This window comes from Sander vitreus, chromosome 7 (assembly GCF_031162955.1).
Source record: "Sander vitreus isolate 19-12246 chromosome 7, sanVit1, whole genome shotgun sequence".
NCBI classification, from domain to species: Eukaryota; Metazoa; Chordata; class Actinopteri; order Perciformes; family Percidae; genus Sander; species Sander vitreus.
The window spans coordinates 28,658,260-28,681,873 of NC_135861.1; the positions used below are offsets into that span (position 1 = coordinate 28,658,260).

At 41.2% G+C, this 23,614-nt stretch overlaps 1 protein-coding gene across 1 annotated transcript in view; it reads left to right on the forward strand.

Moving 5' to 3' along the window:
• The window catches only part of atp9a (ATPase phospholipid transporting 9A), a 49,204-nt gene that overhangs the window by 8,140 nt on the left and 17,450 nt on the right, over positions 1–23,614 (forward strand). The window contains exons 5-21 of the mRNA XM_078255817.1: positions 446–504; positions 2,422–2,473; positions 3,747–3,841; positions 5,134–5,214; positions 5,720–5,795; positions 6,538–6,614; positions 7,285–7,445; positions 7,568–7,710; positions 9,368–9,480; positions 10,472–10,681; positions 14,465–14,626; positions 16,342–16,434; positions 16,569–16,652; positions 18,215–18,385; positions 19,801–19,899; positions 22,353–22,442; positions 22,737–22,881. Coding sequence (XP_078111943.1) covers positions 446–504; positions 2,422–2,473; positions 3,747–3,841; positions 5,134–5,214; positions 5,720–5,795; positions 6,538–6,614; positions 7,285–7,445; positions 7,568–7,710; positions 9,368–9,480; positions 10,472–10,681; positions 14,465–14,626; positions 16,342–16,434; positions 16,569–16,652; positions 18,215–18,385; positions 19,801–19,899; positions 22,353–22,442; positions 22,737–22,881 — 1,911 coding nt within the window. The remainder of the gene's footprint in view (positions 1–445; positions 505–2,421; positions 2,474–3,746; positions 3,842–5,133; positions 5,215–5,719; positions 5,796–6,537; positions 6,615–7,284; positions 7,446–7,567; positions 7,711–9,367; positions 9,481–10,471; positions 10,682–14,464; positions 14,627–16,341; positions 16,435–16,568; positions 16,653–18,214; positions 18,386–19,800; positions 19,900–22,352; positions 22,443–22,736; positions 22,882–23,614) is intronic.

A 23,614-nucleotide genomic window follows, 5' to 3' on the forward strand; every position in this document is an offset into this window, starting at 1 on the left:
TGTGCTTTAATGCCTTACATATGCAAAGCCCCGGGGTCACGACACGGGTCAAGGGTCAGTGATCTCTCCCAAACAATTTTGCCTGTTCATTCCAAACGGAATGAGAGGAAAAAGGCTCAACTCCCCCAGCATTCTTTCAAACCTGCGAGGGAAAATGACTTCCCCAAATTCACTGGGGTGACTGGTGAGGCATGCGGGACAACAGTTCACCCAAAGACGCGTGCTTTTTGAAGTCACACTTTATTCAAAATACACAGGAGAACCTTATGTTTTTCAGATATGATCTTTGAAGAAAAAAAAAAACGATGTAAAAGGAATTAGAATAGACGGCCCACATTTTAAGTGAAAACGCTCACATAATGTTTAGCATATGCAACCCATGAAGTAAAATACACCGTTGCCAATCACTCGATTAACTTTAAACTTTGTTTATTGTGCGTTTCAGGCACAGTAAAGGTGAAAAGCAGCGGCATTCAAGTCGGAGATCTTATAATCGTGGAAAAGGTTTGTTAAAGAGTGTTTCGGCCACATCTGTGAGTGGTTTTGCTTTTCAGGACTGTCAAGTTCCCATTTATATGACAGCGAATAATGAGGGGGTTGTTAATCTTCTGTGCTCCACTGGTGACTGAGGTGAAAGGAGTTAGTAAAGATTTTGTAATCTTGTGATCAATGCTGAGCCTCAGCCTGTCAAACTCAATGCATACACAACAGATGGGAACCTAAAATGCCTTTAATTAGATCTTAAACACAAATTCAATTAAGTGCTATTTATTGATGTACTTTTTTTCATTTTTTTTTTTTTTTTTCATCTTGAAATCCCATTTGTAGTTTGTAGTTGTTTTAAGATATCTAATTTAAGTCTCCTGGAGAATCTGTTGTGTTGCTCTTCTCGCAGACAGAGTGGATTTTTTTCTGAAGTCTTTGTGCATGAAACATGAGAAATGAGACCTGTCTTCAGTTTCCAACTGAGGACTTCTTTTCTGAATCACTCATTTCAGAGCAGCTGAAGGAAAGGTCACACATGCTGTCCTACACGTTTCACTAAGATGACTGAGTGATTCAGAGTTATGTAGGGCTTCGCTACCAAATTTGATACTTTTTTAGGCACCGACCAAATTGCCTCCTTAGTATCGAGTATCGCAAAATGCCTCGTCATTCAATATCAAGTTTTAATACCTAAGGAGTAAAGCAGCATGAGTAAGCCAACAAGCATGCAGCATGCTTCTACCGAGATCTAATAATGCTGCTGATTGGCTGTCTAAAGGCCTCTTTACAGTCGCCGTTCTCGACCTGTCGCGCGACAACGTGACATCAAAATGACGTAGATCTCGCTGGCGCGCCAGGATTTAAAGTGCGCGACCAGAGCGGAAACAGGAAGCATGGACGGATGCCAGGACTGTCAGAGTGACTGCAAGTCTCTCTTGTAAACTTACTGGGTTAAGATGGGTTCTTTTATGGTGAATGAAAGGCTTGATCCGACCAAGTAGGTCATCAAATCGAAACATTGACGGCAATGCTGCTGCCAGTTCTGCGATTGTTTACCGTTTTCTTCTTTTTCTAGTCCGTAGAAATAGTCTGTAGCCTTTCCTCAGTTGCGACACCTCTGTTCAGGAGAAGGCTGCAACCAGTGTCGCGACCACCACGCGCGAGTATAAATAGTTAGGGCGCTCCCATGACGTCACACTGTCGTGTGACAGGTCGGGAATGGCGAGTATACCGCTCGCTTTACAGTAAACGTCATAGTTACACGCAGGAAAAAACTCTACGTTGCGCACAGAGACGGGGCTCGCGTAATAGGAGCTGAAACTTGAATAAAAAGATTTGTGCCGTAATGTGCAATGTTGTAATTTCTTTTAAAAAAAGGATTTCATAAAATTGGTATCGAAAAAAGTATTGTTCGGGAACCAGTGTTGAAGTCACGGTATCTGAATTGGTACCGGAATTTTTGGATCGATACCCAGCCCTAGAGTTATGTGAGTTACAATTCAGAAACGTAAGCTAAATCAGCAGAGGTTAAACCAGTAGCTGACAAAAAGCAAGCTTTGGAATTTCTAAATGAACCTGCATTTCAAGAGTCATAATGCATCTTTATTAGACTCTCGACCACTTAGCACGGTTCAAATTTTTTCTTTTTTTTTTGGGAAGCTGTCCAGATGAATTGAACGGAGAATTTGTCTGGTGTCGTGGAGGGACCAGGTCAGGCAGAGTGTAAAACCTGGCCAGGGTCCTGTTTAGGCCACACGACAGGGTGATTTGCTGGAGGGCTTATTCTTTTTGACTGACTGGCTGTTGGTAATGTGGCCCATGAAAAGCTAAAAGTCTTACTTTTCTACGGTTAAAGAGCGGAGGAGGGAGGAGGAAAAGTGCAGGATCAAGAAGTGATGTTGAAGTGATGTTTTTCTTTTCTGCCTTTCTTTGTAGAACCAGCGTGTTCCTGCTGACATGATCTTTTTAAGGACCTCTGAAAGAAATGGTAAACATCTGCTGGTCATTCATCCAGATCTCCACAACAGGCTGGCTGGCTGGCTGGCTGGGGACATGACTTGTTTAAGAAAGGCGCTGAGGTGCATGGATTAGCCCTGAGCCAGGACAGGAAGTCCTACAATGTCTAAATTGTAATTGGGTCCAGTACTAAACTATCACTCAAAGTGCAGTGTGGTGGAGAGTTTCTTGTTTCATTGTAACGCCGCGATTGGGCACCGTAGACAAAACACTGTTCTCTCTTCATCTTTGATGACTCATTTTGTCTTTCAAATGGGAAGATAATGAAAAGGAAACTCGAGGGACACAGAAATCCAATGCAAAGATAAAACCGGAGACATGAGAGGAGGATGCCTCATCTGAATAATCAAATATGGATTAGGGCATGATTTGTCAGTGATAGCACAAACTTGGCAAATTGCATTGCACTTGTTTATTTGCACATATACAAAGTACACACACATCCATTCAAAATAACAACCTCATCAAAATGCCATCACAGGGACATGTTTTATTTTGCGCTTCCAGAAACCCAAATGTGACTCCGTAAAGCTAGATGCATGTTGTTGTTGTTGTTGTTGCTGCGTCTTCCTGTCAGGGGGAAGAAAAACAGCAGCTTTGTTTTACTGAAAATGGTGCTTGGTTATCTCTCTTCCATGTGGAGGCCATTAGGTCAATTATGAAGACCCTAGGCCAGGATTGGGAGTTTTGGGCAGGATGACGCATGCAAAGCCAGTGGGGGGATGGGCTTTGTTGGATGCCTTTACTTCCATCCCAACAGTGATATATGCAGCTTACGTCCCATTCACAGAAGTTGCTGCTACTCATTTGCGATTCCATGCCAAATTGTTTGATTGCCCTTTTTCATGTATTTATTCAAACTGGGGAACTTGATATGTATTTGGGACATCAGGAGAGAAAACCAGGAACCAGCAAGAATTGACAGTTTAGCCTTCAGCTTCTGTCGAAATATAAATAAGATGAGATGAAACTTTATTGTCTGTTCACACTGAAATTGTTCTTCCATCGTTCACACACACACACACACACACACCACATCCAAACATGTCATTTTATGTGATTGTTATGATTTCAGTCCCACAACGTTTCGCAGATCCAATGTAGTGATTTGTACAATCCGTACCACCGTCAGAAATAGAGATTGTGATGCCCCCCTTTAACTAAAAGCCTATCTGTTGTTTCCCCCTAGGGGTGAATGTGTTTCTATCTGGCATCATTGGCAGCTCTTGTCCTCTCTTTCCCAGGATCCTGTTTCCTGCGGACTGACCAGCTGGATGGAGAGACGGACTGGAAACTACGCCTCCCAGTGGCCTGCACACAGAGACTGCCAACCGCTGCTGTAAGTCATCAAATAGAACGCTGTGATTATGCCATCGCCGCGCCTTGTATTTTTGTGAACTAACTGATGAATACATGTAATTGCACATGCTGACTGTGTTCTGGGAGAAGCAAGTCTTTCATTAGGACAGAGTAGTCTTTTAACTAGAGAGCCGGGTGGCCTAGTCATCAGGGAACGTCTAAAAAGGTCAGAGGTTAACCTCAGGCCTGTTCTTTTCGCACCTTAAGTTCCTCAGTGTTCGACCAGTTTGGGTTTTTAAAAGGCAAATATTCATGATGATACTTTTTTGATTTTCAAATTGTCAGTAAGTCCATACATTTTCAGTGTGATGCAGTTATGTTCAATAAACGTACTTAAAACCGCCTCTGTGGTAGCTCCCGCTACAGTAGATGTCTCCCAAACTTCTTAGTAGTGATTTATATTTGACTTAAATTTTACGTTTGGCTTCAGTCTGCAATTGGTGGGCCTTAATTTCTAATAATCCTGACTAATAAGTCAATAAAACTATTGTTACCAAACTGGTGTCAAGAAGAAACCTCCTTCTTATCACAGGTGGACAGCATTGCTGTTATTTGATGGCTGCCATTGGCAAACCGATAAATTGGTCTTGAGCCGATTAATCAGTTAATCCATCGACGAGAAAATAACTATTTTGACAATCGATTATTTGTTGTAGTATGTTTTTAAGTCAAAGTGCCAACAAAAAAAACAAAACATTCTGATTCCGACTATTGGTCAGACGAAACAAGACACATTGAGGATGTTGTGTACCATTACCAAAGGATTAATTGAGATAATAATATCAGCAGATTAATCGATGATAAAAAGGATTGTTAGCTGCAGCCCTGGGTCTAACTCAAACCCTGAGCTGCCATCTTCCCCACATGGGCTGCTTCTCTGAGCCCCTGGTGACAGGATATCTTTTGAAAAAAACAAACAATATGTGCCTCAGGATAGACGAAATAGTGAAAGTAAAACAACTGGTGTATTTGTCACACAAGTCTGGGTCTGGGAATGTTTTTTTTTTTTTAAACGTGTCAAAGCAGGTTGTCTACTAATTATAGCCTTGAGCAAAGGTTGTCAATGTAAAATGCTAAATCATAGAGCAAACACTGTTGCTGCATGAACTTAAAGGATAATATAGAATCATGTGGTGTCCATGTCAGTAATATATTATTGGAGATAGTTACATAATGTTTGATGAGCAAGTAAGGCGAAGCTTTGCATCGTTTGTCATTATTCAATTCTTTTTCCTGTAAGTGATCCTAAACCATGTTTTTGATGTCGCACAGGACCTTCTACAAATCAGATCATACGTCTACGCAGAAGAACCAAACATCGATATCCATAACTTTATTGGAACTTTCACCAGGGTGAGTGCTTACAGTACTACATCCATTGAGCACTAAGCCCCTTTATGTTAATCTGATGGCGCCTGAGTCACTTCTACGTAAAAAGCATGACGCCTGTCTTTCTTGGTCGGAGATTTAAAAATACCTTGTACATCCATGGTAATAATTTGAACAGCAGTCTCTCCGTTTATTTTCATTTATTAATTTCAACTTCATGAATGAAGTACAGAAAAATACTTTTCACACCTAGAACATGAGACAGGTGCGTCGGAGGGGGGCAAGGAGGTCAAAAGTTGCCAAAAAACTGCCGCACACTGTCTGACCATTGTCTATTACCAAAACGTTGCCTACTATTAAACTTTATATCTTTTTTGCAAATTAGACAGTTTTTTGAATGACCAAATGAATATCTGGGGAGATAAGCCAGCAATGTTTACAAAACTTCTTTAACAAAAAGCAATTATTTGACCGTTTTTGTTTGTCTTTGCTCATCATGTTTTTTTACTTGTCATCTAAACTGTTACAGGAAGATGGAGACCCCCCCGTCAACGAAAGTCTCAGCATTGAGAACACCCTGTGGGCCAGCACCGTTGTTGCCTCCGGTAAATAACTGCGTGGCGGTGCAGCTCTGTCGATAAGGCAGCTAATACCCAGGAAGTAACCCGGACCAGCCTTTGCCCTTAGCGCACAGATGTGCACTGAAGCATCGCTTCAATCACCACTGTTGATCTGATGACTTGTCTAACCAAACACACTCAGAAAAAAAAAAAAATAATGAGGCAGTGAGACATTTTGCCCATTTATGGCAGCCACTCACAATGGTAAAGAGAGTATGCTTCTTCCAAAGTAAACTCAACAATGCAAATAAACAGGCAAAAGTGCAACATATTTGTTAGATGACAATATACAGAAAAGTGCACTATGCATGCTTGGGAAAGCAAAGTGTCAAATACAAACATGTACAAAAAAGGGTAGGAAAAAAGAAAGCAGAATGAGGACAGCTAGGTAGATTTGTTATTGGTTACAAGCACTCAGCCATTACAAACAACAAAATGATGCATCCCTGGCATGTATACAGCCACATGCGCTTATACAGACATGGATAAACATACAGAGACATTGACCCACAGGAACACAGTCACACACAGACTCAACATACAATAACACATGTTATTCATTAAGCAATTGGAAATCTGCATCCTATAATACAAATGACATTCGTCATTTGAAAAAAAGTGTCTTATTAATGTCAAGATTATAAGCCTGGGGAACATCGTCTTGACATATTGTGTTTTTGTTCCTTGAGACAGTGTTTCTTAGCTCTTTTTCTCTCCCTCCCTCCAGGCACAGTGGTGGGGGTTGTGATTTACACAGGCAAGGAGCTGCGCAGTGTCATGAACACCTCCAACCCAAGGCACAAGGTACAGTAGTCTGAACCAGAGCCCGAGGACCGACATCCCATCAGTTAGTTTGAATGAAGATGGAGCTTTTCTTTAAAATATAATCTAACCTTAATAAATTAATTGTTTAACTTTTAATAGATTATTTGATTTACTAAGGCCAGTGGTGGAAGAAGTATTCAGATCCTTTACTTAAGTAAAAGTACTAATACAACATGTACTTTAGTAAAAGTATCATCAGGAAAGTGTAGTTAAAGTATTAAAAGTAAAAGCACTCGCAGAAAAATCCAAACAGTTGTGTGTTTAATGGTCTAATCATTTCAGCTGGACTTGTAGGCTGTTATATTGTTGGCTAGTTTCATTTATAATGAAACATTGTATTTTATAAACTATATGTGTTTTATGTACAACAGTCTTAATCTGTAAAGTAACTAGTAACTAAAGCTGTCAGATGAATGCAGTGGAGTAAAAAGTACAATATTTCTCTCAGAAATGTAGCGGAGGAGAAGTAAAAAGTGGTGTGAAAAGACTCATGTAAAGCACAAGTACCTCAACATTTGTACTTACCTTCAGTACTTGAGTAAATGTACTTAGTTAGATTCCACCACTAACTAAGACCTACTGTACATATTGCACATACACAGACCATTTGTTTTTGACTCCTAATGTTTGCCTCTATTGCTCATAATAGGTGGGTTTGTTTGACTTGGAAGTGAACTGTTTGACCAAGATCCTGTTTGGGGCTCTTGTGGTGGTGTCGCTGGTCATGGTGGCCCTGCAGCACTTTGCCGGCCGTTGGTACCTCCAGATCGTTCGCTTCCTGCTGCTCTTCTCTAACATTGTGCCGATCAGGTGCCGCTTAAGATTCTCTTCTTCAAAGTCATCTGCAGTGTTGCATTGTTGTTGTTGTTTTTTTTTTTTTTTTTTACAATTTTTACAAAATCACTCATTTACTGTTTTTTTATTTGATGCAGTTTGCGTGTCAACCTGGATATGGGAAAGATGGTTTTCAGTTGGATGATTAAGAAAGACTCTAAGATCCCTGGGACGATGGTGAGGGCGAGCACCATACCTGAACAGCTTGGACGCATCTCCTACCTGCTGACTGACAAAACAGGTTAGACTGCAGGAAATGGCAGTGAAAAGCAATATGCTAACATGCTAGTTAGTAGGCTAAAACAGTATGCAAGTTTTTTAAGTATGTCCAAAATACAGTATGAAACCAATAGTACGTGAATTGCATACTATTTCCGGTCAAATATTAAAGTATGCAAACACTGGACACTACGCCGGCATTAAGTATCCCACAATGCAATACGGTAGTAACGACAACGTTCCAAACAGACAAACGGACAGAAACCAAGGAGTTCTGTAACGTCAAAAACGCTTTCATTTACATTTCTACATTTATTTATATATATATATATATATATATATATAAAAAAATCTGTGATTTTGTCGCCTGCGATTGTTGGTCTAGGGCTTATCAGGCTTATCTGGCGATGCCGCTAGAGCTGAGGTTGGCAGGGGTTACCATGGTTATGTGTCTCCAACGGCAAGGAGGCTCTCAGGAAGTGACATTGAAAAAAACGACTCCGAAAAGATACACACTACTGTTTATTTACACAAAAGTGTGTTGATAGTATACATATTGAGTATGTAGTGCATTCTGTAGTATGCGATTTCGAACCCAAACTAAAACAGCCATGGTGGTGTGGCCCAAAGAATGACTGAGGCCAGCATGACGAGTGCTAAAATGAGGAGTTATAGTGCTGAGGATTTGCCAAGGAAGTATCCAGTAGGACAGAGTTAAGTCGTTTCCTTCCCTGGTGGGGGGGGGTTGCTCTGTGGTGGGGTTTCTGCTCCTGTAGACCTGCTACTTATTGGACCCTTAAATCATAAAAAAAAAAAGCCCAAAGTCTCTCATCCATACACACACCGAGCACAACACCTCCACTAGTGCACTTCCTCAGGCGCGAGGTGTTACACGTCAGATTTATAGCCCTAATGCCCAATAAAGTGATCAGCCATTTCCCCATCCAGAGCACGATAAGGCCGCTGGGGTCTGCAGGTCAGGCTAATGTATGCGTGAGGCCCCTGAGGTCTTTTTGATATACTGGCGGAAAATCCTTTTAAACTGAGTGTGAGGATACAGAGGTTGTGTGTAGTGTTGAAGGGAAGGCTTCTGGCGTCCTTGCCATTTTTTTCTTTTCTTCCAGTCACCATGGGTGACATACAAACTCTTGTTTTAAGGAAGTGATTATTGTTTGTAAATCCAAACCGGTTGGAGTTGTAGAAATACTTTTACAGATATTGATGCATGAAGAGCTGCCCCGTTCTGGTGGATTACTCAACCCTTCGGTCGTTTTGGTCTTCGTCAACTAAGATTTCTTTAGTCGATTAGTCATAGTTTTAACGCTTTTTCATGCTGAATGATTTATTTGAAGAAACTTATACACACATTACACATTTCTTGGAAAAAACAAGATTTAAAGTGATGCTTTTGCATGACTCTTTGTGGAGAAACTCAGTTTTACAGATCTGTCAATTAAGTCAACTAATTGATTAGTCGACAAAATCATAGTGTGTTAGTCGACTAAGAATTTCTTAAATTGAGGACAGCCCTAGACGCATGTGATGTTTCCAAAATGATATTCATTTAGCAAACCAACATTCCTATTCTGTGCTGTCAATCAGGATGCTGGGATTCATCTTGAAATGAACTTTTTCAATTGTAATTATTATGTGATATTATGTGATATAATCGTTACCAGGAACTCTTACTCTGAACGAAATGGTGTTCAGGCGCCTCCATCTTGGAACTGTGGCATATGGGATGGACTCGATGGATGAAGTACAGAGCCACGTGTTCAGCGCCTACACACAGGTAATAACCAAAAACATGCACGTTTCTCTGCAGTGCTGTAAAAATGAACAAATTCACCACCATTTGGAAAACAAACAGAATCTTGGGGAAAGGGTGAAACAAACGGACGTGAGCACTGCTTTAAGAAACGTACGAGTTTGTGATTATTGTTTGGTTGAATGCTTCCTGACCTCAGATGACACTCTTTGTCCCCCTTGACACCAGAGGTTAGTGAAGCAGGAAACAGGATTAGCCCACAAGCAAAGCACTGACCGGACTTCTTAAATGACGCTGTCATTAACCCCTGGAACACACAGGCTTCTAAAAATAGCAAGGCCACAATGCCAAAGCAAATTGTTCATATTTACTTTACACATCTGGTTCTGTTTACAGGCCACTATCACAGCAATCGTTGGAACTGCCGTTAGCAAAGCAGCTACTTTCCCAGACTAAAACCTAAACATTTCTAGCCAGTAATCTCCATTTTGAAATGAGCATTTTGAATGCGCGTCTTTTAGAGCTGCAACGATTAGTCGATCGACAGAAAATGAATTGGCAACTATTTTGATCATTGAGTAATCGCTTTAGTCAATTTTTTAAAGCAAAAAAAAGTCAAAATGTGAGAATTTGATGCCTTTCTTTGTCATAAATGATAATAAACTGAATAGCTTTGGTTGTTTTGGAATGTTGATCGAATAAAACCTACAATTTGAAGACGTCGCCTCGGCCTCTGGGAACATACACGGGACATAGTCTTCACTATTTTTGGACATCTTATTGACAGAACTAAATAAAAAATTGTGGCAGCCCCAATGTCTGTGTGTATTGCTGTATATCAGAGTTCATGCGTTCATACAGCTTGTTTATTTTGACAGTACAGATTCTACTGGCTGCCCTCTCTCAGGAAAACCTTGTCCACAATGAACGACTCCCGTTTGAAAAAGGTTGTAAGTCTTTTTAGATTCCTGCGTGCCCTTCTTTTGATCACAGTACTTTCTGTAATTGTGTTCAGCCCAGCCATGACCTTCCAGCCTCCAGGGCTCCAGCAGCCACCAAGGTCCGCAAGACCATCAGCAGCAGAGTTCACGAGGCCGTGAAGGCCATCGCCCTGGTGCACAACGTGACTCCCGTGTACGAGGCCAACGGTGTGACGGACCAGGCCGAGGCGGAGCAGCACTATGAAGACACATGCAGAGTTTACCAGGCCTCCAGCCCAGACGAGGTACCATGGCCATCCACAGAACCGTACACATGTTCCTCCACTTTCTGTGACACTCATGTTATTTCCATCGGCAGGAGGGTAGACTGAGAACATTCTGTTTTTCAAAAACCCACAGGGCATGTGCTGATATGAAAACGTAGTACCAATTATCTTGGCTTGAATTCTCACAAAATGGTGTTCCATAAATCCATAAAGAACTTCAGGAATTGAAAAGTCCCCTTCGAGTCCAAAATAGGTTCATCTTATTGTTAATTTCAATTCACACTTCACTTTTTGTATTCCGCTCATGGAAACAGACACATTTTATAACCCAACCATAAATGATTTGTTATATAATATTACATATCGATGATCAGAAAGGAAGCTGGATGAAAAAGACAAAAAAAAAAAAGAGAGAGAGAGAAAAGACCAAGAAACTAAAATAAAATAGAAAGTTTCTCTTGGATGTTTGAGTGTCACTGTGCAGAATCATATGGAATCATGAATGCGGATACTAAAAGGTTGTTTTTACATTCATCTGCTGAGGGTTTAGGGTCAGAAAGATTCTCTGAGTTTACACAAGAGCATGATTAGTTTGGAAGCCAGTCGGGGGTTCCAATGTGCAACTTAACACAAGTGTGATGTGGAAGCTTCTGGAAACTGGAAGCCTCCAGTGCACATCCACTAGGAATGCAGCTCTCAGTTAGGTAGGAGACATCTTGTGTCAAGTTATATATGGGGGGGTCTCGTGGCCGGGTTAGCTCAGTTGGTAGAGCAGGTGCACATATATAGAGGTTTACTCCTCGACGCAGCGGCCGCGGGTTCGACTCTGACCTGTGGCCCATTGCTGCATATCATGTATATGTATATGTGTGTGTATATGTGTATATGGGCGGGTCTCAATCTACCTGGGCGGGGCGCACAAGTAGTATCTATGTATGGGATATTTGCATATTCATAGATTCTAGATTTGTCAATAATGATTGTTGAACAGCCGAACACTAATTATTATTCATAGCAGAGTATTTTTACACGTCTGAAAACGTGTCTGGAGGGAAGCTTTAACATTTCATCTTTATCTAATCATCTGATAACATCTAATTTCAGAGAATCCTTTTCTTCTAGATGTTTAAAAAAATAAAATAAAAACAACATTATTTATCGTGCTGAGAAAACGTTCTCGGCGCTCTCTGTTCTTACTAAATGTGACAGAAAAATGTACGCGACTTTGTGATAAACTCACCATTTAATTGTAAAAAAAAGTGCAGATCACACAGTATGCTACTCACATAGCATTAACGAAAACGGAAAGAACAATTTAAAATACATTTAAGGAATAGGAAGGGAAGTAAAATAAACAACTGTCACAAACAGAGGGAAATTAAATAAAATGAAATTTAAAAGAAGCACACTGGATTCATTCATTAGAAAGAATTTTAATAATGAATGTATTGCTCTGCTTGGTGTGTCGTCTGTGGAAGCATACATGTACACACATGTTGCACGTTTCCCACATTTATTATAGAAACAGCTGCAGTATGTCCATCAGATTAAAAAATGCACACAGGAAAATACCTACATGTTGATATATGTCAACTTGACATGTTGGGAAGTGAACACTTCATCTACTTAAACATCATTTTCTCAAGGCCAACCGCGGGAGGCCTGACAGGAGAACAGACTTCCCATCTCGAGATGGAGAGCTCTCTGTTTTTGTCAGTCGAGGCCATTATCTCAAGTGTCTTCCCTACGTTCTTACTTGAAGAACATGCACAAGCCAAATTGCATTCCACGTGTATGTCCTTGATCAGTAGGAATTCTTTGAATATCAGGAAGAGGGCTGCAGACTTCGACGCGGATCCATTTCCTGCGGTGTAAATACGGATTTCCTTAATGTGCTCCCCAGCCCATTGCACTTATCCCCTTTTGAATTTCCTCCTTGATAGCACATTTTTATAGAGCCCAGCACATCTGTCGTGATTACAGAACTGTGGTTTATATTGTGGGAAGGAAATTGAGCCGTTTGTGTTGTTTTAGGTCACACTGGATACAAATGTAAAAGCCTTTTCTTTGAGCTGCTGTGCCCTGGAAGGTGCATTGTATCAGTTTGATGCAATCAAGAGCAAGATTCAGTTTGCTTTCCTACAGCTTTCAGGAAGTCTTAATATAGATCTGGTTTTGGCTGTGAGCGCTATAGACACAATGTCAGTTGAATTTATGGTTTTTACCAATGCAGGGCAAAACTGACATCTTACTGGTCATTTTTTAAATAGGTATGCATGCCAATGATGATAGGGTTTTTTTTGTAATTAAAATCAAAATGAGGACTTTTGTTATGTGTAATTCACCGAAGAATGTGAATCTGAATCACTTTCCTTTTCAGCAGCTCCTTAAAAAAAATGTGTCAGCCGTGTGGTGGGTCTGAGTCAAGCCAACTGGATACACCGTTATTCAGTCCAGTTAGAAATGTGCAGCCAAGCCAGATGCTGCTATTACAAGGTGCTGTTGTGGCAGACACCAGATCCAAGAATGCCCCCACAGCCAATATTTCTAGACTATGACTAAGCACAAGCTTCATATTTCCCTACCTAGATGACAAACATTACGGTAGTCAGAGCTTTTCTGACGTTAAAGTGCTCCTGGCCGGGCAGACTACATGCTCATGTATTTCCAAAATAAGAAATTTCGCAAACCACAAAACCTGTGGTTTTAAAATCAAGAGTTGTAATGTGGCAATCTTTGTTGTTTCTCTCTCATCTGTGTCCATTTGGCCACTCTGCTATTAGACAGAATAGAATTAGTCAGAAGATGAATGATGAATCGTAATCTTGATTTCTTGTCTGGAAGTTATTGGGTAATGTCGACTCCCCTCTTTTTCTTCCCCGCACAGACTCCCACACGCTGACATTGTATTCATGGATGTCGTCTGTTTGTGTCCTTCAGAAAGGATCGAGCAAAAAAATCTGAAATGGACATTTCCTCCAGTTTATCAATCAATAGTCTTGAGTGCTAAAAATGTTTGAGCTATTGATTAAGACTAAATGGTTACTGTGCTCTCAGGCATCCTTCTCACTCCAAAGTGCCCTTCGCTGTTTGTTTGGTAATTCAAGTAATGGAACAATCAAATTGACATAAAGGCTTTACCATGAGAACAATAAAAACCCTAGGCAGTGCTCACTTTTTTTACTTTTTTATTGGTTTACACATATACAAATAATACAGATTAATATACACATCAATACAAGATGTGATGGAGAAATGCAGCCCTCAGTGGGACTTAATCTAAACAATCAACTAAAATACTGAAAATAAGAGAAAGAATTAAAGAAAAAGCCAAAAACCAATATTCTAACCAAAATCAGATCAACCCAGTACAAATGCAAAAAGTCAAATATTAGTTAGTTATTATTACATGGGTCGTTACAAAGACATTCCATAGGGATAACATTGCACAACAAAACATTGCACAAAGCAAACCGTTAACAGCTTTCTTAAATTGTACAGGTATTAGCTTTAAAACCAATCTGATGGCAACGTGTTCCATATCACTGAACCTCTGTAATTTAAACCAAATTGAACTTGAGATGTTTGACCGATAGCAGGCCTGACTTTGTAGTTATTTTCGAGTGGCATGTTATGAAGTTTGTAACAAAAAGAATAGAGTTGATTATAGAATGAAGGACGTATCTTGTTCAGGGAGCTGTATGGCTCTCTCTTGCTGTGTTTACCTCAACAATGATTAGGTTGAATTTGAATGAGCGCCCACTAAAGGCCTTTACAATGCAAATGTAAATGTGTTGATAGGTGTCGCTGGTGCAGTGGACGGAGAGTGTCGGTCTGACACTGGTAGGAAGAGACCAGTCCTCCATGCAGCTGCGGACCCCTACTGGACAAATCCTGAACTTCACCATCCTGCAGATATTCCCCTTCACCTATGAGAGCAAGAGGATGGGCATCATAGTGCGAGTAAGTGCCAGATCATTGTGTTGATTGTTGTTCTCTTTCTGTCAGTTGAAATGCACGAGCTGTTGTAAAACTTGATGTTTTATGTATGTTAAAGATCACTTAGAATGATCTTAACTAATATATAAAAACAAAGATTGTAAAATTTGGGACGGTCCACATTCATTATAGGAGGGCTTAAATTGTATTTATATTTGTTATATATATATAATTTCATTTATGTGAATCATGTTACAGCCTTCTGTATTAAGGCCAGAGTTACTTCCTGTGCACACTAAACAACTGATGAAGGTGTTTGGATGAACACTGAAAGTTTTGTCTTTAAGTTTTTTGAGAGTTATCTATTATCTACTCTAGCTTTTCCAACGTTCTAGACACAGCTATGGTGATAATAAAGGTCTATTGTTATGTGTCTATTGTGTGTGTGTGTGTGTGTGTGTGTGTGCGCACACACACACACACACACACACACACACACACAATTTCCCATAAACGGGAGTTTCAAAAAGTCTTCTTCACAATGAAACATCATTGGTGATAGGTCACGCGAGTCATTTGGCCATCACAATCACTGACATTAGTTTTGAGGAAAGTGCTGTTATCTGCCAACAATATAAGTGTTTTCGCTAAGTTGTTGTTAAAGGAACACACCGACTTATTGGGACTTGAGCTTATTCACCGTAACCCCCAGAGTCAGACAAATCGATACATACCCTTCTCATCTCCGTGCGTGCTGTAACGCTGTCTGACGCCCCCAGCATTAGCTTAGCCTAGCACAGATCATGCAGGTAACTGGTTCCAACTAGCCGACTGCTCCGAATAAGTGACAAAATAACGCAAACATGTTCCTATTTACATGTTGTGATTTGTATAGTCACAGGGTGTACAAATAATGCCGTGATCACCAGTCACGTTCGCTACTAACTAGCTATTCACATTGGTTTTGTTGACGGAAGTAACTGTGCTTTTCGGTGTTGCGCTAATAACTCCGCCCAAGTAGCAGTGCTTCCACTTTCTGAGAATATAGTTCCCAGTATGTATACGGTTAGAATATGGCTGTGTCTCATGTGACCTTATTATATATATATATATAAATATATATATATATATATATATATATATATATATATATATATATATATATATATATATATATATATAATGTGTACAATATGTATATATACTGTACACTGTGGGCCCCGGGGACTCCACTACATTGAAACAACCTATCAACCTCACTGTGCCTCAAAGAAATTGAATTGATTTCCTAGTTTGACAAATTGGTTAGATATTTCCTGTGCTTGTTGCTAAGAGAGCGAATTTGGACTTGACACTTTCTTCAACAAGACAATCAAAAGAAAAACAGATTAATTTTAAATCTGTGAAAAACCTCACCTTCTAACCTCTGACTAAGTCTGATGACTAACTGTATTGTTGTTGGCATGGCTAGAACTCAGGAAGCCTGGGATCGTTAAACTTCCCCACGATAATATTTGCAAACGCTTTTCTAAAACCCCTTGTGAATACCCCATTTTTTTTTTTTAATATTTCTAGGCAACGCAAAATCACCAAATAGTGCATGTGCACCTTGGCTTACGTGTGTTTGGACTGGAAATCCTGTCCGAGTGAAACATACTGGGGTATTTTTGTAAGATGCATCAGATTTTTCTGTCTTCTTTTTGTCTCAATTAATAAACTGGGGATACATTGTTTTCCAGGATGAGTCTACAGGAGAAATCACATTCTACATGAAGGGTGCTGACGTGGTGATGGCAGCTATCGTCCAGTACAACGACTGGCTGGAAGAGGAGGTGGGTTTCCTTCTTTTTCACAAGACGTGATGAAGAGACCTAACAACAGTGATTTAATTCCTGTTATAAATACCTGGCAGACTAGTAGAATTTGTAACCTGCTGAATCCAGATGTTGCTGGCTCTGTTTTTTAGTGCGGGAACATGGCGAGGGAAGGCCTGAGGGTCCTCGTGGTTTCAAAGAAGTCCCTGACAGAGGAGCAGTATCAGGATTTTGAGGTAAGCGGCATCTCATGAAATGAAAGCACAGTGACCTGAGGCTTCACTAAGGGACTGGGTCTCGGATTCATCCTAGAACAAGACAATACTTAGACACTTATAGTCTGTGTGGGTTTTGTTTAATAAAGCCGTTATAGCTGGTATCGCAGCAATATCAACTGTTTGTGATCTGCTGCAGCCTTGTTGGAGACGTTCCGATGCCGATACCAGTATCGGAAAAGCCTCAGATACCGCAAGTTCAGGTATCGGAATCGGTATCGGGAAGCAAAAAACTGGTATCGGACCATCTCTAACCCGTATGTTGTCAGCAGATCTTTGAGGTCCTCTGCCTTAGAGCCTTTGAACCAGTCTTTCCTAGACTGTGGAACGCTTTGCCTCATGATTTAAGAGCGGCGGCCTTTGTTGATGTTTTTTCTTTGAAGATTATTTTTTGGGGCATTTCCCTATATTTGATAGTGACAGTGGATAGACAGGAAAGGTGGAAGAGAGAGATGGGGCATGACACGCAGCAAAGGGCCGCCGGTCAGATTCGAACCTGGGCCGCTGCAAAGGACTGAGCCTACATGGGGCGCACGCTCTTACTGGGTGAGCTAGCGGTCGCCCCGTGTTGATGTTTTTTAAAAGCAGCCAAAGACCCATGTTTTCATTCAGGAGCTCGATTAGCCACATTGTTGACTGTATAACTATGTATTTTTATGTTCCTTGCCTTTGTGATTTTTTTTATTGGGTATCGGTAGGTTTTAATGTATTCATTTATTTGGCCTGTGACTCTTGTCTGTGATAAGTGCTGTATGAATAAAATAAAATAAACTAGATATCGCTTATGCTCAGATTACACTCAAAATACACACAAATGCAGTTTTATGCAGACATGTTTGGTATTTCTAAATGTCAAAGTGCGTTGCTGGGTAATCAGACTAAACTCTGACCCCCCCATCCCTCCAGTCCATGCACCCCACCCTCCCACGCACACACCCCACTCATTGTCTGAGCAGGGCAGGGCTGTGTCCCCTGCAGTCTTCAGCCCCAGGCCCATAACTGAAGTGCATAATTGTGTGTGTGAGCAGAGCTGGTGGGCAGCAGTGAGTCACCGACTGAGTCACACACAGAGTTTGTCTTCCTGTATGAGTCACGCTCAAATAGTTTTTGCTTTATCTCACTCACACATTGCCCTGGAGCTGGAACGCTGGAGATGGGCGTTAACCAATTGATCATGTCTGCTCTGTATTTGTATAGCTTTCTGAAACATTAGGAGCTTGAAGGGCTGCTTGCACCTGAAAGTTTATATTTAAACTTTGATATCTAATATGGAAGTTTGCTGTGCATGTTGAATGGCATGTATTCGTGCTGCAAACAGTTTAATCTAGGTCGCAAAAAGGAATCTTCATGTATGCACCCTGTGTACACCATCCCTGTTTCCAGTGTTTGTCATGACTTCCATTTTTCTCCTTCTATCCCTGGCTGTTTTGCTTCTTTACTCTTGCAGTGGTTCTGCTTTATGTAGTCTAATTTTTGTATCTTCTCCCACTCAAAATATTCCCCGTCCCTGTCCTGCTCCCCAGGCCCGGTACGTCCAGGCCAAGCTCAGCGTCCATGACCGCTCTCTGAAGGTGGCCACAGTGATTGAGAGTCTGGAGATGGAGATGGAGCTGCTGTGTCTGACTGGGGTGGAAGACCAGCTCCAGACGGATGTGAGGCCAACCCTGGAGATCCTCCGCAACGCAGGCATCAAGGTCTGGGGGGGGTGTGTGTGTGTGTGTGTGTGTGTGGAATTTATAGCTCACAGTAGCAACAAACTAAGAAAACAAAACAAAGAGACAAGACAAGACAAGTACATATGTTTTTCATATCTGCCAACATGAACAAGCCTCATCCAAGGGCTTCCCTTAAGTATAAATACCAAGGTTATAGTGAATTTGATTGAATTATAAGGACATTTTTAAGTGGTTTTGGTTGGCACACTTCCGTTGGTTGATATGAAATATTTCACCACATTTAAATGGAAATGAGCATTTGGTTTTGTGCAAGGGAACCAGAAAGCAGTCACTGTGGTAAAAGTTTGGCTGATAGTCACATTCTTAATAAGGGTTGGTTTGAGTTATCTGTCCCACAGCACAGTGAATGAAAATTTATTTCAGCTGCTCACAGCATTTAAAACAATATATTATTCAAAAAAATTCAATAGCTGTATCCTCACAAAAAATGTGTTCCTGTAACTCTTGATAAACCACAGAACATGCTGCCAACCATCTTCATAGGGACTATTTCTTCCGTAGAAAGTAGTTCCATTGAAAACTGCTTTAAAAACTGTTTTTAAAATGCCGTGAGCAGCAGAAATACATCATGTTCATCTGAGTGGAGGCAGAACTCTCTGAGATAAATATCTCACGACAAATAAAACCCCAATCGACAACAGTTAGGAAATCTTTCTTTTGTAATTTGGGTGAATCAAACATTTCAACTCTCTGCTATAATCTTCTATAAGCAACATCCAAAACCCTCTGTTGAAGGAGAAGTCTGAGAACGAATTTGGATACTGTGATACCAATCTATGTGATGACTTTTTTGTTTGTTTGTCGTCCGTTTGAAGCACAAGAACTACAATTAAGTAAACCATGTTTGATCGTAAGATAAGTTCACAAGTTCACTTTAGCTCCAGGTCTCTTGAAGTCAGTGATTAGACTCTTTGAGCCCTAGAATTTATATATAACAGAGAGATTATGGACATTTTGTTTCATGTAGTGACACATTTCAGTGGAATTTCTCTTCAAACGTCCGTGCATCCTAGGAATTTTGACATCCTTTTTTTACCACGACTAAGATGAGACAATGATGAGACGGCGCTGATGTTACTAAACGCTAATTGTGACGAGATCAAATCTTATGTGTTTGACTAAAATTACAAAAAACCTGAAATGTGTCTTTTTGACACAGGACTAAGGCAAAAATGAAAACGGCTGACGAAATGAAGCGAGAACAAATTTTGACTAAAGGTTGACTAAAATGTAAGGACTTCCCGTTGACTAAAATTGGACTAAAGCGCTGTGAATTGTGTTGAGTTTGAGGGTAAAAATGACTAAAATGTGAGTAAGAACTAAATCTAAAACAGCTGCCAAATGTAACACTGTACTCTCTGGTTTCCGTGTAGGTTTGGATGCTGACAGGAGACAAGCTTGAAACGGCCACATGCACCGCTAAGAACGCCCATCTGATCACCCGCAACCAGGACATCCATATCTTCAGACCCGTAAGTGCAGGACAGGGATTCCTCTTCCTCTTACATGGATATGAAGTGGGTAATTGTTGTTTTTTTAGCACCGCGGGGTTCATCCCAGTTCATCTGGCAGCATTGACAGTTTCCTGACTCCCTCGACCCGCGGGCATCCATCCTCTGCGCGACCAAGGCCCATTAGCTTTGTGGTCACAGAGCCCCGCACAGCTACCCATGCAGGCCGAGCCAGCATACACAGCTGAATAAATCAGCTCCCACCAGCCAAAGCATCCAAGCCGCTGTCAATGAGAACAAACAGGCCTTCGCTCAAACACAGAGCTGAGAATCCAGCTGAACCAGTCCCGGAGGGATCATGCGGAGGGCTCACTTCCTAATTTGTTTTGCAGGTTTCGGGCTCTTTTTCTCTGGCTTTGATAGTCCCCCTTTAGCCTTCGCCTGTGGAAGCACGCCAGAGCAGGAGGAGCGCCTGCCATATAGGAAGGTTACAACTTGCGCACAACCGCGGTTACTGGAAGAGAATAACAATGGTTGGCACGGCTTGAAAACCTCTGTCCCAGTGGAGGGGGGGGGAGGGAGGAGGAGGAGGAGGGGGGGTGGAGTGCTGACTGGGCCTGTAACACATACATCTGGATTAGTTTCCTGGTGGCCACCAATGGCCTGATCTGGATTGACGTATGAATGGTCAGCAGCTGAAGGATATTCATACCAGAGCAGAACTCCTGTTGACAGATTAACACCGTGCCTTGTCAGGGCTGCATTTCTGGAGACTTTTTAAGTCTATATTTGAACCTGACACAATTTGTTAGGAACCCTTGCTTTTATAGTACAGTATACAGTATTTCCCCCACTTCCACATATGTAAACAGCACTAAATAAACATTTCATAAATGGTTTATAATACACTCTAGTTATACACAGATCTAAGGACATTTTAAGTGTTAATGAATGTATTTAAACCACAGACTGTAAAAAAAATAAGATTTCAACATGTATATACTGTAACTATATTTTTTATTTCGAACCATCAACAGCATGTTGTAAAAACAAAAAATAAACACAAACGTAGACAACCCAATCAGAATTTAAAAAAGCATACATTTGAGAAGAAGCAGGCGGGCGCATAATGCTCATGAAATCCTTCCCCTTCTTCACAATATCATATTATTACAAAACCAAAAAGTAATTTTAGGTCATACAATAACTCACACAACATACAACAATACACTTACCATTTATTCCTGTGTTTAGGTCTCTTCCTTTCTATATTGGTCAAGGATTGTTTTCTTGAATCTACTTTTGAACTGTATAATATTATGATGATATGATGTTGTTTGATTTCATTGTTCCATTCCATAAGGTCACTCCACAAACTGAAATACACATGCTTTAAACATATATAACTTTTCCTATGAAGACATATTTGATATTATTACGACTCGGTGTTACTATTTAGTCGTCCATATCTGTTTATGCAGCAGCCTCCACTTCCAGGTGCCCAACTTACAGGCGTTATAGTTGTTGATAAATTAAATTAATAAACACTAATATTTGCTTACAACTGATGATTATATCATGTTATAGATTTACAAAATTCTGTTATTTGAACTTTCCAGGCAAACGCTAATCATACACTCCCACTCCCACTCCACACTTTTTCCGATGTAATGCATAGAAACGGACCGTAGCTCATTATATTGAATATCAATTCCATCATTTTATTTGTGATTTCGCCTACATTTATCCATATATTGATAATAAGGATTCACTGACTTAGATAACGGAAAGACGTTAACCGTTATTACACTCTAATTAATTATAATTACTTCCATTTTCTGTTCTGTTGAGCCAAACATTTAACTGAGGTTGATGCAATGTAACAACGTTAGTATAATTATGTAGTATATAATGACAATATAATTGAAATATGCACATACTTCATGTATGAACATCTCCATACCTGCCGTGAATCATTTTGTGACTTTGCGGGGGGGGGGGGGAAACGAACCGAGGCAAAGGCATTAGTAAAATCTAAATAAAAATAGAGAAACATTTAAAGTTACATATAGTTACTTTAAGATGAATTGTCTTTCAGTTAAAGTCCCAGTCTCATGTGTCTCAACTCAACGAGTTCCATGCATTGAGTCACGGTGCGCAGATCAGAAAAGGTCTGATCGCTGCATCCCCCAATTGATATAGAAAAAAAATGACTCAGTTTAATATTGTGATGTTTATTTCAGTCGTATCATCCAGCCTTGTCAGTTATTTATTTAGTTGGTTGGATGTTTGGCAGGTATTTGGTTTGCTCTAACGTGTGCCCGTCATTGCAGCTGGAGGGGAACAGGCCGCCATTCTTAAAAGCTACCGGTCTGATAACAATCAGGATGCAAAGGCTGACAGGTTGTCATCCTTGATAAGTTTTTGTTGTGTGTTTGTGCGTGCTTTATAAATGCGGTTTACCATTGCCATAGGTGACAACACGAGGGGAAGCCCACCTGGAGCTCAACGCTTTCAGGAGAAAACACGACTGCGCGCTCGTGATATCAGGGGACTCGCTTGAGGTAAACTCGGAATGCATCTGTGTGCGTCTACCCCAACCCACCCCACCCCACCCCCTCCTCCCCCTCCCGCTGACTCCTCTCTCCTTATGAAACGCTGTGAAACTGTATGTTTGCTGTGTGATGCATGATAATATTGCTGCCACGGAAGCCTCTCTGGAAGTGGTATCTGTGGTTTGATACCCTTTCTAAAAAAGCGTTAAACTGTAAGTTGAAGTTTTTGAGATCCCCAGCTGAGATCAGTTATATGCGGTGGCCTAGGTTGCTCACCCGTCCGTTCTGGTCGCTCTCTTGCAGGTCTGTCTGAAATACTACGAGTACGAGTTCATGGAGCTTGCATGCCAGTGTCCCGCTGTGGTTTGCTGCCGTTGTACCCCCACTCAGAAGGCTCAGATAGTCCGTCTGCTGCAAGAGCGCACAGGAAAACTCACATGCGCTGTAGGTGAGTCAAAAATAGAAACAATTTTTAAATGTGGGTTTTTTAACATTTAACAAACTTCTTTCCCTTCTCCACATCCTCCTCAAAATATATTTATCTGTTGCAGCCACTCACTTCTACTCATTTTACCAGCACTCACAGTATGAGCATTGATTAAAAACAAGAATTAATAATGTGATTGTATTGTTTCATTGGAAAGATATATATATATATATATATATATATTATTCTCCGGGAACCATCACCTTATCGTGGTGGAGAGGTTTGTGTGTCCCTATGAACCTGAGGGCTGTGTTGTCTGGAGCTTTGTGCTCCTGGTAGGGTCTCCCAAGGCAAGGTGGTCTCAGGTGAGGGGCCAGACAAAGAATGGTTCAAAAAAATCCTATGAAAAAATCGAGGAAGGGATGAAGTGACCCTGCCCGGAGGAAGCCCGAGGCCCCCGTCTGGAGCCAGGCCCAGATGGAGGGCTCGTCAGCGAGCGTCTGGTGGCCGGGTTTGCCACGGAGCCCGGTCGGGCACAGCCCGAAAAAGCTACGTGGCGGACATCCCTCCATCCCATGGGCCCACCACCTGTGGGAGGAACCGCTGGGGGTCGGGTGCGCTGCCACATGGGTGGCAGTGAAGGTCAGGGGCCTCGACGGACCAGACCCGGGCAGCAGAGGCTGGCTCTGGGGGACGTGGAATGTCACCTCTCTGTGGGGGGAAGGAGCCGGAACTTGTGCGGGAGGTGGAGCGC